The sequence below is a fragment of the Dendrobium catenatum genome, unplaced genomic scaffold, assembly GCF_001605985.2.
Source record: "Dendrobium catenatum unplaced genomic scaffold, ASM160598v2 original_scaffold_12804, whole genome shotgun sequence".
Lineage (NCBI taxonomy): Eukaryota > Viridiplantae > Streptophyta > Magnoliopsida > Asparagales > Orchidaceae > Dendrobium > Dendrobium catenatum.
The window spans coordinates 323362-339302 of record NW_021331264.1 but is presented as its reverse complement, the minus strand read 5'-3'; the positions used below and the strand labels follow the sequence as shown (position 1 = coordinate 339302).

General features: G+C 34.3%; 2 protein-coding genes across 2 annotated transcripts; both read left to right on the top strand.

Moving 5' to 3' along the window:
- Positions 1-1631: 1631 nt before the first annotated feature.
- Positions 1632-6939, top strand: LOC110100384 (subtilisin-like protease SBT5.6). The gene is made up of 7 exons (XM_028691553.1): positions 1632-1900; positions 3289-3400; positions 3506-4067; positions 4960-5055; positions 5090-5452; positions 6101-6314; positions 6398-6939. Exons 1-7 carry the CDS (start codon positions 1732-1734, stop codon positions 6937-6939), a joined length of 2058 nt encoding a protein of 685 aa, XP_028547386.1. The 5' UTR covers positions 1632-1731.
- Positions 6940-9982: 3043 nt separating this feature from the next.
- Positions 9983-15179, top strand: LOC110100367 (subtilisin-like protease SBT5.6). The gene is made up of 10 exons (XM_020827823.2): positions 9983-10063; positions 10161-10255; positions 10340-10437; positions 10607-10780; positions 10851-10962; positions 12334-12616; positions 12687-12787; positions 13560-13917; positions 14323-14536; positions 14632-15179. The coding sequence occupies exons 1-10, from the start codon at positions 9983-9985 to the stop codon at positions 15177-15179; spliced, it is 2064 nt and encodes a 687-aa protein (XP_020683482.1).
- The last annotated feature ends 762 nt before the right edge of the window (positions 15180-15941 follow it).

The window sequence follows — 15941 nt, the reverse complement described above, 5'->3', positions numbered from 1 at the left end:
AATAAGTAGGCTTGGATCTTGAGAGCTTTGCCAAACAATTGACATCTATGGTTATTCCCGCTAACCAACCGTCACTTGATTATAGTTGTTCAATTATTTATCTAGGCTAAGGTGACCCAATTATTTTACATGATCATTGTCGCTCTACTACCGTCATGGAACAACTCTCGCGCAACCATCAATGTTTGACTTCATCACTTGTCATCAACAATAAAGTTCATGCGCATCATCGATACCAATGCTGATATTTCATGACCAATACAGCCGACCACCACCATTGACAACAATAAAATTGATTCTCACCATTGTCATCAACCCTTGTGCTCAAAGCCCATATCAAGACTAATACTAGATTTCTTGGCCTCTTATTTTCCTAACAACTCTAAGAAGAATTGATCAAATAAACTACCAACAATCTCAAGAAATTTCTTCATGTCTTCTTCAACTTGACAACTTCCATCATCATAGTCATCATCCATAAATTTTGACTACTACATTATATCAACTCTTTTACTACGTCTAAGAAGGCAGCATTTATAATCTATAAAATACAATAATATAATCATTTTAACCAAAAGTCAACACTTTTGATTTTTATCCTATAACTCATAACAAAACTGCGGTTAATTTTATGTAAATTACTTGGACAAGAAGAGGTCTCTTCTTGTTCTCTTCCTGGTTAATTATAAAGCCAGCTTAGCTAATTCAATACATTAATCAATCCACAATCTTGCGGTGAATTATTCTGTGCGGACACCGAATGTCGTCAATAGCCTAATAAAAATGCGCCACGTCATCCCCTACTTGGTACCGAGCTCGATGCTGCTCGGTACTGAATGACGTGGCTGCACCTGATTCTCCTCTGGAAGGTAAGTTGTGTCAGGTATCCGCACAGAATAATCTCTCAAATCTTGCAACAAAAAGAGCCAATTGGCGATATGTTTAAGGAAGCAGTGAGTTGTTAATCTGATGTTAGTTGCCGTAATATTCTTGAATTTGGGATGTTATTAAGAAAAAAAAAAAGTTTATAGACCTCTGTGTCTACAAAAGCAGATATGTTGATCAATGAATAACGTATTAGCCAAGCATTAAGGGAAAAAAGGGGGTAAATGAAGAAGATTATGAGAAAACATTATCTTCTAATTCTTCTTCCTCTCTTTCTTATGCTCTCCCTTCTCCATTCTGCTTTCTGTAACGATCAACAGTCCAAGGTTTGATCAATCAAGCTCTGTTTTTTATCTAATTAAAGAATCCGTAAAGAAAATTTTCTTAATCCTTCAAAACCACAGGTTTTCATAGTGTACTTAGGCGAGCACAGTGGAAAATCAACAGCCGAGCAAATTCAGAACCATCACCACTCGTTCCTTCTCTCAATCAAAGAAAGGTTTGCGTCATGAATTTCCACGAAAATTTCTTCTTTTCTTCTTCTTGTTCTTCTTGCTGTCATTAAATCTCATTTTCATCTATATCATATCAGTGATGAATCTGCAAGACAATCTCTTCTTTATAGCTATAAGAACAGCATAAATGGCTTCGCAGCAACTCTTTCAGAGCAGGAGGCGGCTAAGATATCAGGTAAAACTCTGAGCTGAATGAATATTTGACTGATTTTTTGTTCTGCGCATCAAAAATTTATAGATTGAACACTTTTTAAAGCAAAATTTAATCTTGTTCTGATCAAGATTTAATCAGAATATTATTCAGACTTAATCTTCTTTCATTTATACAGAGATGGAGGGGGTGGTTTCAGTGTTCCCAAGCGAGGGGAAATCATCTCTTCATACAACTAGATCTTGGGATTTCATGGAGACCTTAGAGGGCTTCAATGGTCATGACAAAGATTTCATTGCACAGAACGCAAGCTATGGGGCCGATATTATTATTGGAATGCTTTATTCTGGTAATTAATTATTAATCAATTTAATCCTTTCCTTAAGAGGCTGTTTGGTATCGGATTTATTCCCGGATTTAAGTCGGATTTACGCTAAATCCAGCCAAACGGTTTTTGTGCGCTCATTAAATCCCGGGATTCCGTAAATCCTGGATTTAGGGATTTACGGCTTAAATCCCGGATTTACTAAATCCCTCTGTTCGGCGGATTTAACGGGATTTAGCCGAAGAAGCGCGCGAAAGGGAGAAAGTTACCTTCACAGCCAGCGAGGTCCCGTTCTTGCTTCCGATCAAAATGTCGAAATTTCCGATCCGACAGGAAGGGAAAGACGTCGAAGGAGCGAAGTTGAACAGCCACGAAGGAAACGAAGAAGCGACGCATGCAGTCTCTACACCTCCTGCGAAGCAAGAAGCCTAACAGCAACGACTAAAAAAGAAGATGAAAGGCAAACCTAGACGCCTCTAAGTTATTATTGATTAACTTAACTAATATATTTTAAAAAGATTAATAAATAAGTAAAATAATTTAATAATTAATTGTAATAATTAGTGATAAATTTATATGTAATAAACTGTAATGTACAATTAGTAATTAAATATAAATAAGAATTAGCTTTATTAATATACTAATGTGTATGTATATTAAATATTTTAAATAATTGTGTAAATATAATTAATGAATAATTGTGGTACTTAATATATATAAAATTATATACACACTTATTTTTTATTTTTAATTATGAAATTTATTTTTTTAATTTAAGTAATTATATTCTTCCACATTAAATCATAACTGTCATAATATTGAAATTGTACCAACAGTTTATAATGATTTAACAAAATTAACATTTGACATACCAAACAGTTTTCATGATTTAAAAACATCGGATTTACAAATCTGAATTTATAGGATTTACTAAATCCCACTAAAGTTAAATCCACTTGGTTGCCAAACAGCCCTTAAGAGAGGAACTTTTATTACGTCCGGTGCAAGGACGTAGAGGAACGTCGCGGTCGGAAGCAATTTTCCGTCAAAAATTAGGTATTTTCTCGGTACAACTAGGTATTATTGATAATAATGAGGAATACCGTTCTCTGAAGAACCAATACGAGTTATACCGAGCTGTACGAGAAATACCGAGTTGTACCGAGTTTTCTTACCGAGTTTTTCTAAGAAAACTCGGTACAACTTTGGTATAACTCGGTATTGGGTCTTCAAATGATGATATTATTCGTTATTGTTTGGTATTGCTCGGTATTTGCTCGGTACAACTTATTTTTTGGCTGGAATTTACCTCCGACTGGACGTTACTCAACGTCCGGTCGGAGGACGTAATAATTGTTCCTAAGAGAGAGAGAGAGAGAGAGATGCTAATGTGATGAAAAATGTACATGCAGGTATATGGCCAGAATCGAAGAGCTTCAGCGACGAAGGAATGGGACCTGTATGCAAGCGATGGAAGGGAGTTTGTGAAGAAGGAGAAGCTTTCAATTCCTCAAACTGCAACAGGTGAGATCTTTCATAGCTGCTCTTTTAATTTTTATTTTAAAACATTACAGACTACCTTTAAAATAATTTTTTGTCAATTTTCTTCCATAATAAAAAATGAAGCAGAAAGATAATCGGCGCGCGATACTACCTTAAAGGCTACGAATCCTACTACGGCGAACTCAACGTCTCCTACGCCTACCGCTCTCCTCGCGACCACGACGGCCACGGAACTCACACATCGTCCATCGCCGCGGGCCGCCCCGTCTCCGCCTCCTTCCTTGGCAGCTTCGCCGGTGGCACCGCTCACGGCGGAGCTTCTCTTGCCCGCCTCGCCATCTACAAAGTTTGCTGGCCCATTCCCGGCCCCAATCCCAACCTTCAAAACACCTGCTTTGACGCGGACATGCTCGCCGCCATCGATGATGCCGTCGCTGACGGCGTCGACATCCTCAGCATCTCCATAGGAGCCACCGGAAAGCCGCCGAGGTATGCGGCGGACCCCATTGCGTTAGGAACGCTGCACGCGTTGAAGAGAGGGGTGGTGGCTATTTGTAGCGCCGGAAATTCCGGTCCGGAGGCGGCGACGGTGGTGAATTTGGCGCCGTGGGTGATAACGGTTGCGGCCAGCAGTATCGATCGGGAGTTCGACGCGCCGGTTGTGCTTGGGAATGGAGCTGTTATTATGGTAATTTATTTTTAATTAACTCTTACTCTTTAAAATATAATTTTATTTTTTATAATTAATTCTTAATCTTTAAAAAATATATATATTTTTATAATTTAAAATTACATAAGAGCTAAAATATTCCTTTTATTTTTTTTCAAAGAATCATAATAATTTCCGATTATTTAAAAAGATTTCATTTTTGATATATTTTGCCACTATTTTCAAATTGAGACGGAATATTATAATAGGAGCATGATGTATAATTTAAATTAGGAAGAAAAAATAAAATATTTAAATTTTTTTAAAAAAGAAGCAAATGAGCAAAACAGAATGACGCATTCCACTGAATGTGTCAAATTTGGCGCATTGCTACAGTAATTTCATACTTTACTTCGGCTAATTGGGGTGAACGCGCCAAATAATTTGACTAGTTCTGAATCAAACAAACTGGTACATTCTTTAGAATATGGCAACTGATTTGACTAGTTTATTTATTTTTAAATTTTTTTAATATTTTGTTCTATTCCTGATTTAAAAAACACCTTGTTTGTAATAGTTTTATTATTATTTTTCAAAACAATTTTTTAGTAAAAAAATTTCAATTAAAAATTTTTTATAAATGACTCACATAACATCTTAAACTATCTTATAGACATACTAATTTGATTCATAATTAAGAAATGAAGGAAACAAATTAAAACTTTTAAATATTGAGAGACTATACTTTTCATTTAAAAAAAAATTAGGATCGCTTCAGTCCTTTTTAATTATAAATTATTTTAATATGTGTATAATATAAATTATTTTTTTAAATATTACATTTTTATAATTTTGTTATTATTAAACTTTGATATAATTTTTTTTATTTATCTTCATAAATTAATTTTCTTGGTCAACCTTACACATTCAGGGTCAAAGCATATCACAGTACAACGAGAAGATGAGGAAGGCCTACCCTTTAGTTTACGCAGGGTACATATTTTCTCCTCCCTCTTTAATGAATATCATGGAATTAGCTCACCAATAGATCAATTTTCATGAACAGGCAATGCCTTCCGAATTCTCTTGCGAGGGAGAAAGTGGAGGGGAAGGTGGTGCTGTGCTTAACCGGCACCGGGTACTGGGTGGCGAAGGGTGCGGAGGTGAAGAGAGCTGGCGGCGCAGCCATGATAATCGGCAATGGCGAGGCCAAAGATAACAGCTTTCCGTTGGTAGCTTACGTGCTTCCGGCGTCGGCAGTTTCGAGGCGACAAGCGCTTCAAATACGAAAGTACATTTCGTCTGATCGGAATCCGACGGTGGTGCTTGGGAGATCAAGAACTGTGGTCGGAGTTACTGGTGCGCCTGCCTTGGCTCCTTTTTCCTCGAGAGGACCTAATTCTGTGGAACCTAATATCCTTAAGGTATATTACATTGAAAGCATCAATGATTCGTTTTTTCTTTTGCTCCTTTCTTGTGACGACCTCAAGCAAGACTTTGATTTTCCCTTTCGCTCTTCTCTCACCCCCAAACGGAGTGGTGCCATTCGCCACCCGAAGATGATTCGCCACGGAAGCCAATTCCTCACGGAAAAATCAAAGAGCAAATGATACCACTCACAAGAATAGAGAGAAACCACCAAAAACCACCACCATAAAATGAATTCATGATACAAAAAAATAACAAAGAAATAGAATAATAAAATTCTTGCATGAATGTGAGTCACAAAACAGAGGAGGCTATACGGCTACACAAAGCTATACATCCCAAACTAAAAAAATACAAACAGAGCACATAAGCTAAAATAAAGAAACAACGTCAGCGCCAGTGTCACAGAGACCATACGTCATAGATATTTATGTCTTCTAAGTTCTAAGAGTCATGTTATTTGCATTCTTAATTTTGATCTTACAGTTCCTCTTGGCTCCAATGATAATGAGACGATAAACATAACTATTTTAATATATTCTAACATTTCAATTGAGACTACAAACATAACTATATATACAATATCATTTAATTAATTTGAATATTTATTTCCCTTATTAACAATCAATTAAAATTTGATGTAGCCGGACATTACAGCACCAGGGTTGCTCATACTTGCTGCATGGAGCGAGGTATCTTCTCCCACAAAGTTTGATGATGATCATCGCATCGTCAAATATAACCTCTACTCTGGAACATCCATGGCTTGCCCCCATGCCTCAGCTACTGCCGCCCTCCTCAAGTCAGTTCATCCTCAATGGACCTCCGCTGCCATCAGATCTGCCATTATCACCACGGGTATTATTTAATTAGCCAAGCTAGCTAGCCATTAAAATTAATTTCTGTTCTTCTGTTTCTCTGACATGACCATTTTATCACAGCAACTGTGAATAATGTCCATGGAGAACCTATGGTTGATGAAGCTGGGGGGATGGCTGGGCCCATGGCGGTTGGGTCGGGCCATCTTCGACCCAACCATGCAGTAAACCCGGGCTTGATCTATGATGCCACATATGCTGACTATCTGCTCTTTATGTGTGCTAGCACCAACAAGGAAATTGACCCATCATTTCCCTGCCCAAAAAGACCATCATCGTCATCTGATCTGAATCATCCATCAGTAGCAGTAACAGTCCCCTCAAATGGTAGCAGTACCATTGCAATCAATCGGGTCGTCACCAACGTGGGCCAAAAACCCGCCCGATATGAGGTTAGCATTGTAGAGCCATTAGGTTTCTCAGTGAAAGTCCAGCCGAAGATCTTACAGTTCAAAATGCAAGGAGAGAAGAAGAAGTTTCAAATCACAATCAGTGCCAAATCAACAGTTGCAGGTATCAGAAAAGTGCCATTTGTTTCGGGTTCATTTACGTGGTATGATGGGATCCATTATGTAAGGAGTCCAATTATTGTGAATGTCGCATGAGTGGTTTAGTTTAATGAAAATTCATTAAAGTAATGGTAAGTCTCTTAATGATGTTTTATACGATCTCTAGTGATTTGATTTTGTTTGAAAATTATGCATTTTTGTGCAGTAGTATATGTTTGTTGCCTATCATTAAGGTATTTTGAAAATTTTTGAATTCAATCCATTTGTACTTTAATTAATGAAATGCAATAAAAATGTGAAAGAAATATTGTATTATGATATGGTGTATTATGATGTATTATGATGTGGTGTATTGTGATGTATTATGATTTGATGTGTTGTTATGCTGACACTAGTAGGTAATCTAGGTGGTATTTTAATTTGTTACCGAAATGTTGTGTGCCGGAGCCAATGGGCGACTGAGATGGGATTTTGTTACCGAAATGTTTTGATGCCAGTATTAGTGGGTGACGACCGATGTGATATTTTGTTATGGTAGTGCCAGTGGGTGTCGAGGTGGGATTCTGATAGCAATGATATATGAAAACTTAGGCTTAAGAGTTATATATTCTTATAATCATTACGAAGTGTTCATTTATAATTCAGTTAATTTTAATATTTATTTAATTGTATTCGATATCAGTATATGATTTAATTAAATTTTTAGTTCATTTGTTTTGGATGATATATAAAAAATTATTTTGAAATTCAGAAGTCTTTCGCTTTATATTGCACTTAGTAGTGGCTCTATCTAGTTTAAAAATTGGTAGTTTTCTTTCAGTGCTTCTCCAACCGGATCTTGGGGTTAATCTTTTCGTAATCGGACACAATATGAACTATATGATATCAAGTCATATCGAGATGGGTTATGACAACTTAAACATATATGAAATAATTAAGTTTAAAATTAAAATTGTGTCAAAATAAGTAACCTTAGCCGAGAGTGTTATACCATGATGGAATGAGTAATTAACTATGAGGGTTTACAATCATAAGAATATTCAATCTCAAATTTAACTAATACTTAACATAATTATGAGGAAAATTTTGGTAAATTAAAATTTAATCTCCCTCATGAAAAATGAAATCCTAGGTCACAAGGGAGGGCTAGCTTGTGTCATTTTTCTTGAGCGAACACCATGGGCGGATCCCCATGTAGTTGAGGGGGGGCAAATGCCCCCCCTCAAATTTTTTTTTTTTTAATTTTAGTGAGATATTTTGAAATATTTTGAGTATTTTGGGTATTTTGCCCCCTCTCAAAAAATTTTTTTGCCCTCATTTAATCAATCCTAAGCATTTTTGCCCATCCCCCACAAAAAAATTTTTTTTTGCTCACTCTAAAAAAAGAAGCTGGATCCGCCCCTGGTGAACACTAACCTTCTCAACCAAATTATTAATACTTTATTTGAGATCTTTTTATTTTTTTATTTAAAAAATGTTTGATTTGCATTTTTGGTTATATTTATTCTTATTATATTAAATAAATCAATGTGCATTTAAAAACACGCAAAATAAAATTTTTATACTTTTATTCTTTAAATAAAAACCACCTTATCACTGCCCTCCTTGGCCAACCACACATCAATATCATCACTATTACCTTATAAAAATTCAATAAAAATAATAATAACATGCACTTATGGGAAACTAAATAAAAATATTTTATTTTTAATTAAAACATAAATAAAATGAATAATTATTTTCTTAAATTTCATAACCACTTAAATTATAATTAGAAAAATCATAGTAATTAAACTAATTAGTTTCTCCTTCTTCTCCCATGCATTCATTTGATAGGGATGAGTTGACTAGTTGATGTATGGACCATATCAACTTGCATGCCATGCATGCATGCCATAACATCCAAATCAAACCTTCAAATATCCATCACATCCTCTTCACAATCGCGCATGCTCCAGTGCCTTTCTACTTTCAAATAAATAAATAAAATTTTTAATTTTATGTAAAAAAAGTAAAAAAAATGTGTATGAATTTAAGATTAAATTTTATTTAATATAAAAGATAGAGTGAAAAAAAATATTGAAAATTTTTGCTTAAAAAAATTTGGTCAATCATAATTAGTGGGTCTCACTCAGATGATTATGCCAAAAGTCAGTTACTTGATGTTAATTGAAGTATTATCCTTTGCTTTAGGATATGATAAAAAATATTTAATGATATTTTTAATATTACTAATAATTAAATTATATAATTTGTTTTTCAAAACATGGGATTACTTCTATCAATTTTCATTCATTTCAATAAATAAGTTTATACCAAAAAACTAATATAAAAGTTATAGAAGTTTTTTTTTTTTTTTAAATTTTGCAATAAGAAAAAAATCAATAAATAACACAAATTCAATTCTAAGAATAAAAAATAATTATAATAAAAATATACAAATATAACTTTTTTATAAGTTCTTTCCTAGAATTTATTTAATTTAGGGATCTTATCCTTATATTTAGATTCTATAATTTAACAAAAAAGTAATTAAAAAAATAAATATATATAATCTTAATGATCTTCATTTTGTCATCTAATCTCTCATTATTTATCCTCAAATATCTCATTTTTAATTATTTTTGTCACTATTGTTTATATTATCATCTTAATTTAACGCTGTTGTTGTCAGGCCCCAAGTCCTGGATGAAAAAATTGAAGGTTTGTGTTAGATAGTCGACAGCTGGCATAAAATTTGTCGAATAATCATGACTTGAATCATTTTTCACATGAACCTTTTACAGAAAAAGGCAGACCCTACATAGTGTAACCTTAAAACCATTCTTAAGACTTGATGTTGTTGTTGTCATTGTTGTTAATTTTTGCTCTTTTTAATAAAATAAAAATGGCTTTTGAAGAATCAATTAAGTTTAAGTTCAAATTAGAAGGGGCTCAAACTCTATTAGGAATATTTAAACCCCTAATGTCTCAATTTTATTTTACGAAATTAATTTACTATTTTTTTAAAAATGGAAAAAACCAAATTTACTTTTAACCCCCTCGGTTCTACGAATTTCTCCAAGACCTCTCTGTCTATAAAAACAGACAGATTGATTAACATGTGAGCTAATTATAGAAAAGAAAAATCGAGTAGGAAATGTTTAGAAAATCTTATCTTCTTCTTCCCCTCGTTCTTTTGTTCTTCTATCCTGCTTCCTCTAGCAATCAACATTCCAAGGTCTGCTCAATCAAGCAGTGCTGTTTTTTTGCCTATTAAAAGATTAAATTAAGCTAATCAGAAATTACCTCACTTAATATATCCTTCAAATCCACAGGTTTTCATAGTGTACTTAGGCGATCACAGTGGAAGATTAACAGCCGAGCAAATTCAGAACCATCACCACTCTCTCCTTCTCTCAATCAAAGAAAGGTTTGCGTCATGAATTTCCACAAAAATTTCTTCTTTTCTTCTTCTTCTTCTTGCTTTCATTAAGTCTTGTTTATGTCATATCAGTGATGAATCTGCAAGAGAATCTCTTCTTTATAGCTATAAGAACAGCATAAATGGCTTCGCAGCAACTCTTTCACAGCATGAGGCGGCTAAGATATCAGGTAAAACTTTGAGCTGAATGAATATTTGACTGATTTTTTTCTGTTCTATCTTCTGCGCATCAAAAATTTATATATTGAACACTTTTTAAAGCAAAATTTAACCTTGTTCTGATCAAGATCATTTAATCAGAATATTATGCGGACTTAATCTTCTTTCATTTTTATACAGAGATGGAGGGGGTGGTTTCAGTGTTCCCAAGTGAGGGGAAATCATCTCTTCATACAACTAGATCTTGGGATTTCATAGAGACCTTAGAGGGCTTGATCAATGGTTATAACAAGGATTTCATTGCAGAGAACGCAAGCTATGGGGATGATATTATTATTGGAATGCTGGATTCTGGTCATTAATTATTAATCAATTTAATCCTTTCTTTTATTCAATGTTAATACAATGAAATTTGTACATGCAGGTATATGGCCAGAATCGAAGAGCTTCAGCGACGAAGGAATGGGACCTGTAAGCAAGCGTTGGAAGGGAGTTTGTGAAGAAGGAGAAGCTTTCAATTCCTCAAACTGCAACAGGTGAGATCGATATTTTCTGCTGCTCTTTTAATTAATATAATTTCTATCTTTAAACTATAATAAAATAAATCTAGATCGTAATCTTTAATTAGAGCTTGCTTAACTCTAATTACTTTCGAAGTTAAAACAAGAAAGACAACTTGTTTTTCTCTTCGGAGCTTATATATATAAAACTTTATCTTCCGTTTTGTTGATTTGATTTGTTTATGAAAATAAGCGTTGTAATTAAGAGCCAAATGAACAAGAAGACTAATATTGTCTGGAAGACTTGAGTAATATAAATACTTTAACCCATCGTTGTCCTCTTCGAGCTTAGAATGGCAACAAAAACATACTGTCCTTGAGGACAAAGTGATTTGGCTTCTTCTTCAGATGCAGATAAGGGATCTCTGATGATAAGAATCTCGTGAACTTGCTCCTTGCTCGCTAAATAATTTCCTTCAACACTTCAAATTTGAAATCTAAAGAGAGGGAGGGAGGGAAAACCCTTAACTAAAAGAAGGCTGCTAACCCTTAAAAATCAAGGTGTTTTTTTAGTGTAATGGCTAGAATTTTCATAAGAAATTTTGCATTTAAGCGTGCTCATCATAGAGCAATTCTGGGATGGATGCATGACCTACTGAGAAGTTACACTAACAGGTCAAATCCGTGAAGCTCTTAGCCTAAAGCGGACAATATCTCGATAATTAAGAGTTTGAGCCTTTACAAAGAGATTGGTTCTAAAATAGCTGATTAATTAATTTTTTACTTAAAAAACTATTTTAAGAAGCATTAAGAAAGCCATCCCAATTTTGCCCGAATGACTTGATACACTTTATGTAACTTTCATTTATACTTTTTTACTTTTTTTTTATACTTTTTTACTTAAATAGATAAATATTGTTGAAAATAATATTTTTTAAATTTATCATATAAATGAATAAATTTGAGTATTTAATTGTTTCTATTTTTATCATTTAATAAATAGTTTGATAAAATGTTCAAATAAGGTATGTTACTTTATATTTCCTTATGGTTATTATTATATATTCAATAATGGCATACAAAAGAATCAGATTAAAAGAAAAATAATAATTTTATTTTCTAAAAAAAATAGTATTAGTTATATATAAACAATAAAATTTTTAAGAAAATTAATTAAATTCTAAGACCTCATAATTGGAACACATTCATATAACTTTAGATTTGTGAAAAAAAAAAATTATCAGAATATTTTAATTAAAACATTAATGATGATTTATTTAAGTTAAATATAATATTATTAACAATGAATAAAAAGCAAGTCAAGTGATTCTAATTAAAAATTTAATATAATTTTTAAATGAATAAGAATTATATTTAATATTTTATATTAAAAAAAATTTATTATATTTATCTCGCCGCCATCGACGACGCCGTCGCGGACGGCGTCGACATTCTCAGCATCTCCATAGGAGCCAACGGAAAGCCGCCGGACTATGCGGTGGACGCCATTGCGTTAGGAACGCTGCACGCGGTGAAGAGAGGGGTGGTGGCAGTTTGTAGCGCTGGAAATTCCGGTCCGGCGGCGGCGACGGTGGTGAATTTGGCGCCGTGGGTGATTACGGTGGCGGCGAGCAGTATTGACCGGGAGTTCGACGCGCCGGTTGTGCTCGGGAGTGGAGTGGCCATTATGGTAATTAGTTAATTAATTAATTACGACTTGCAATTTTGAAGTTGGTTTTTCTAATTTTTCTTTTTTTAAGGGTCAAACCGTAACGCCGTACAATCAAAAGAGAAGGAAGCCGTATTCATTAGTTTACGCTGGAGACGCTGAGGTTCCTAATACGCCATTAAACGCCTCTGGGTACTTATTTACAACTTCGTTAATTAAGCTTATCAATAAAATAAAAAAATAATAATATTTTTTTAAATATTAGAAATGGACATCACACCTCTATTTGACTTCTATTTTTATACAAATTTTATAAATAAAATAAAATTTTCATAAAATTTATTGTAGTATGATATTATAAAAGACTATTATTTGAGTTTTTGGAAATTAAAGAAAAAAATTATAATACACTTAATTTGGTCTAGGGGTGCCAATGATTAACATGATCTAAAATATTTAGTTAGGTTCGGGCCCAGAATTCTATTATGGTTTACCCGCGACCTGATTTTAACATGAAAATGACCTATTTAAATTTTCCTATAAATTTTTTTTTATTTGTTGGCGTGATTTGTTTTATCAATTTCTCTAAACTCTATAATTCATAATTTATGAAAATTTAAAAAAAAATTAAAATGAGTTATTTGATCAGGTTCGAGTCCACTATTTAGGTTGTAATAATTCTACAACAATTTTTATAAATAAGGGAAGAAATTTTTTATATTTATTTAAAATAGTGCTATATAAAAATTAATTAATTATCTATAAATTAGATGCATATCAAAATAAATTAATCTAATTTTTCTTCATAATAAAAAGAAAAAAATAGTTCATTTTTAATCACAATAAATCTTAATTTTTTTTATTAGTAGCACTTATTATTAATTAAAATAAATTTAATAATTATAAGAATTTATTATGAAAAAATATTTAATCGGAATATCTTAAGCAATATTTTTCTGAACAGACAATGCCTGCCGAATTCTCTCTCGACAGAGAAAGTAAAGGGGAAGGCTGTGCTGTGCCTGAGAGGTGCCGGATTGAGGGTGGCAAAGGGAATGGAGGTGAAGAGAGCCGGCGGGGCGGCGATGATTCTCGGCAACGGCGAGGCCAACGGCGACGAGATTCCGGTGGACGCTCACGTGCTTCCGGCGTCGGCGGTTTCCTCGCGGCACGCGATTCAGATCCTCAAGTACATCGACTCTGATGTGAAACCGACGGTGCTGATTGGAAGGTCGAGAACGGTGGTCGGAATTAGTGGTGCGCCGGCGATGGCGGCCTTTTCGTCGAGAGGGCCTAATAGATTGGAACCCAATCTCCTTAAGGTAAGTACATAGTTATCAGTAATTTTAAAATTTATTTCTTAATCAAGAACTTAACTTTTCACGTATAAATTAGTAAAATTTATAAAGTATTTAGCTTTAAGTTTCATTTGGGACTGCTTTTTTATTGCTTCTTAAAACAGCTTTTTAGTACAAAAATTAAAAGCCGCTTTAAGAAGCAGTAAGAAAGTTGTTCCAAACGAAGCCTTAGTCTTTCAACGCATTTCACCTTGATCTGTTGGTTGAGAGCTTTAACTATCAACCAATAGGTCTTGGATTCGAGCCTTGTATATATAATGTATGTGTGAGTTTGACTAAGTGTCTTTTTGAACGACTTTTTCATTGCTTCTTAAAACAGCTTTTTAGTACAACAACTTTAATTTTTATACTTTAATCTCCTATTTACAGCCGGACATTACAGCACCAGGGTTGAACATACTCGCCGCATGGAGCGAGGCCTCATCTCCCACAAAATTGGAAGATGATCATCGCATTGTCAAATATAACCTCATGTCCGGGACATCCATGGCTTGCCCCCACGTCTCAGCCACAGCTGCCCTCCTAAAATCAGCGCATCCTCTATGGACCTCAGCTGCCATCCGATCAGCCATTATGACAACCGGTAATTCTACGCAGCTCATCTTGAAATCTTGGTTGGAAGCTTTACATTCGAGTCTTACGTATGTGATGCATGTGTGAATCCGACGTATTTGACAGCAAGTGCGAGCGATGCGGAAGGCGAATCCATGGTGGATGATGCTGGAGGGTTGGCTGAGGCCATGGCATTTGGAACAGGCCATCTCCGGAGCAGCCATGCATCAAGGCCAGGGCTGATATATGAAGCCTCCTATGCTGACTATCTGCTCTTTATATGTGCCAGTGCTAACGTGCAAATTGACCCGTCAGTTCCTTGCCCGCAAAGTCCATTATCACCGTCTGATCTCAACCATCCATCGGTCTCGGTAACGATCTCATCAAACGGCAGCAGTAACGGTGTTACCACCAGGCGAGTTGTCACTAATGTGGGCCTAGGCCCAGCTCGATATGAGGTTAGCGTGGTGGACCCGTTGGGTTTCTCGGTGAAAGTCCGGCCCAAAATCCTACGGTTCAAAATACCGGGGGAGAAAAAGAGTTTTCAGGTAACGGTCAGGGCCGCCAAATCAATGATGGATGTTGGCCACGTGTCAGCTGTATCTGGTTCATTTACATGGTTAGATGGGCTCCACCACAATGTAAGGAGCCCGATTATCGTGAATATAGCTTAGTAGCAGATGCTCATTAAAGTTGCTTTTATAATTTTGTTTTAGTGATAATAATGTATTAAGATTTCTTTTGGTACAACTTTTAATTTTCTAAAATATTTTTTAATATAATTTTTTTTTATTACAAAACTATTTTAAAAAGCAAAGAAAACTATCCTAAATGAAACCTAAACCTTTTACAAATTCAAGCTTCATTTGGGATGGCTTCTTAAGTAGCTTTTATGTACAAAAATTAAAATATTTGTACACAAAAGCTGCTTTAAGAAGCAGTAAAAAAGCTATCCCAAACGAAAACTTAGTGGACTAAGATTTCATTTGGGACAGCTTTCTTATTGCTTTCTAATACGACTTTTTAGTACAAAAATTTTTAATTTAAGAAATTTTTATACTATAAAGTTATTTTAGAAAGCAGTAAAAAAATTGTTCCAAATGAAACATAAAACTTTATTTGGGATGGCTTTCGTCCTGCTTCCTAAAGCAACTTTTTAATATAAAAAATTTTAATTTTTATACTAAAAAAACTGTCCCAAACAAAACATAAGAGAGATTCTATTGAACCTTCAATGAGCAAAATGTACATTAAGTCGTTTATCACATGAAAAATTAGTAGATTTGCAGAAAACTTAAGTACAGATAGGATTAGCAAGCCAATTAGATGACAGGTTAGATAATTACTTGCCCTTAGATATCTGAGATCTAAAATCTCATAAGAGAGATCACCTTAGAATTTCACAAACAGATTGATTTGCTACACAAAGGTGCGTA

Bases quoted from the DNA above. Each gene is read 5' to 3' on its own strand.
- LOC110100384 (XM_028691553.1), top strand. From the start codon at position 1,732: ATGGAGGGGGTGGTTTCAGTGTTCCCAAGCGAGGGGAAATCATCTCTT. The intron at 4,068-4,959 runs GTAATTTATTTT...TTACACATTCAG, and splicing joins GGAATGGAGCTGTTATTATG to GGTCAAAGCATATCACAGTA. The intron at 6,315-6,397 runs GTATTATTTAAT...ATTTTATCACAG, and splicing joins ATCTGCCATTATCACCACGG to CAACTGTGAATAATGTCCAT.
- LOC110100367 (XM_020827823.2), top strand. From the start codon at position 9,983: ATGTTTAGAAAATCTTATCTTCTTCTTCCCCTCGTTCTTTTGTTCTTC. The intron at 10,064-10,160 runs GTCTGCTCAATC...TCAAATCCACAG, and splicing joins CTAGCAATCAACATTCCAAG to GTTTTCATAGTGTACTTAGG. The intron at 13,918-14,322 runs GTAAGTACATAG...TCCTATTTACAG, and splicing joins TGGAACCCAATCTCCTTAAG to CCGGACATTACAGCACCAGG.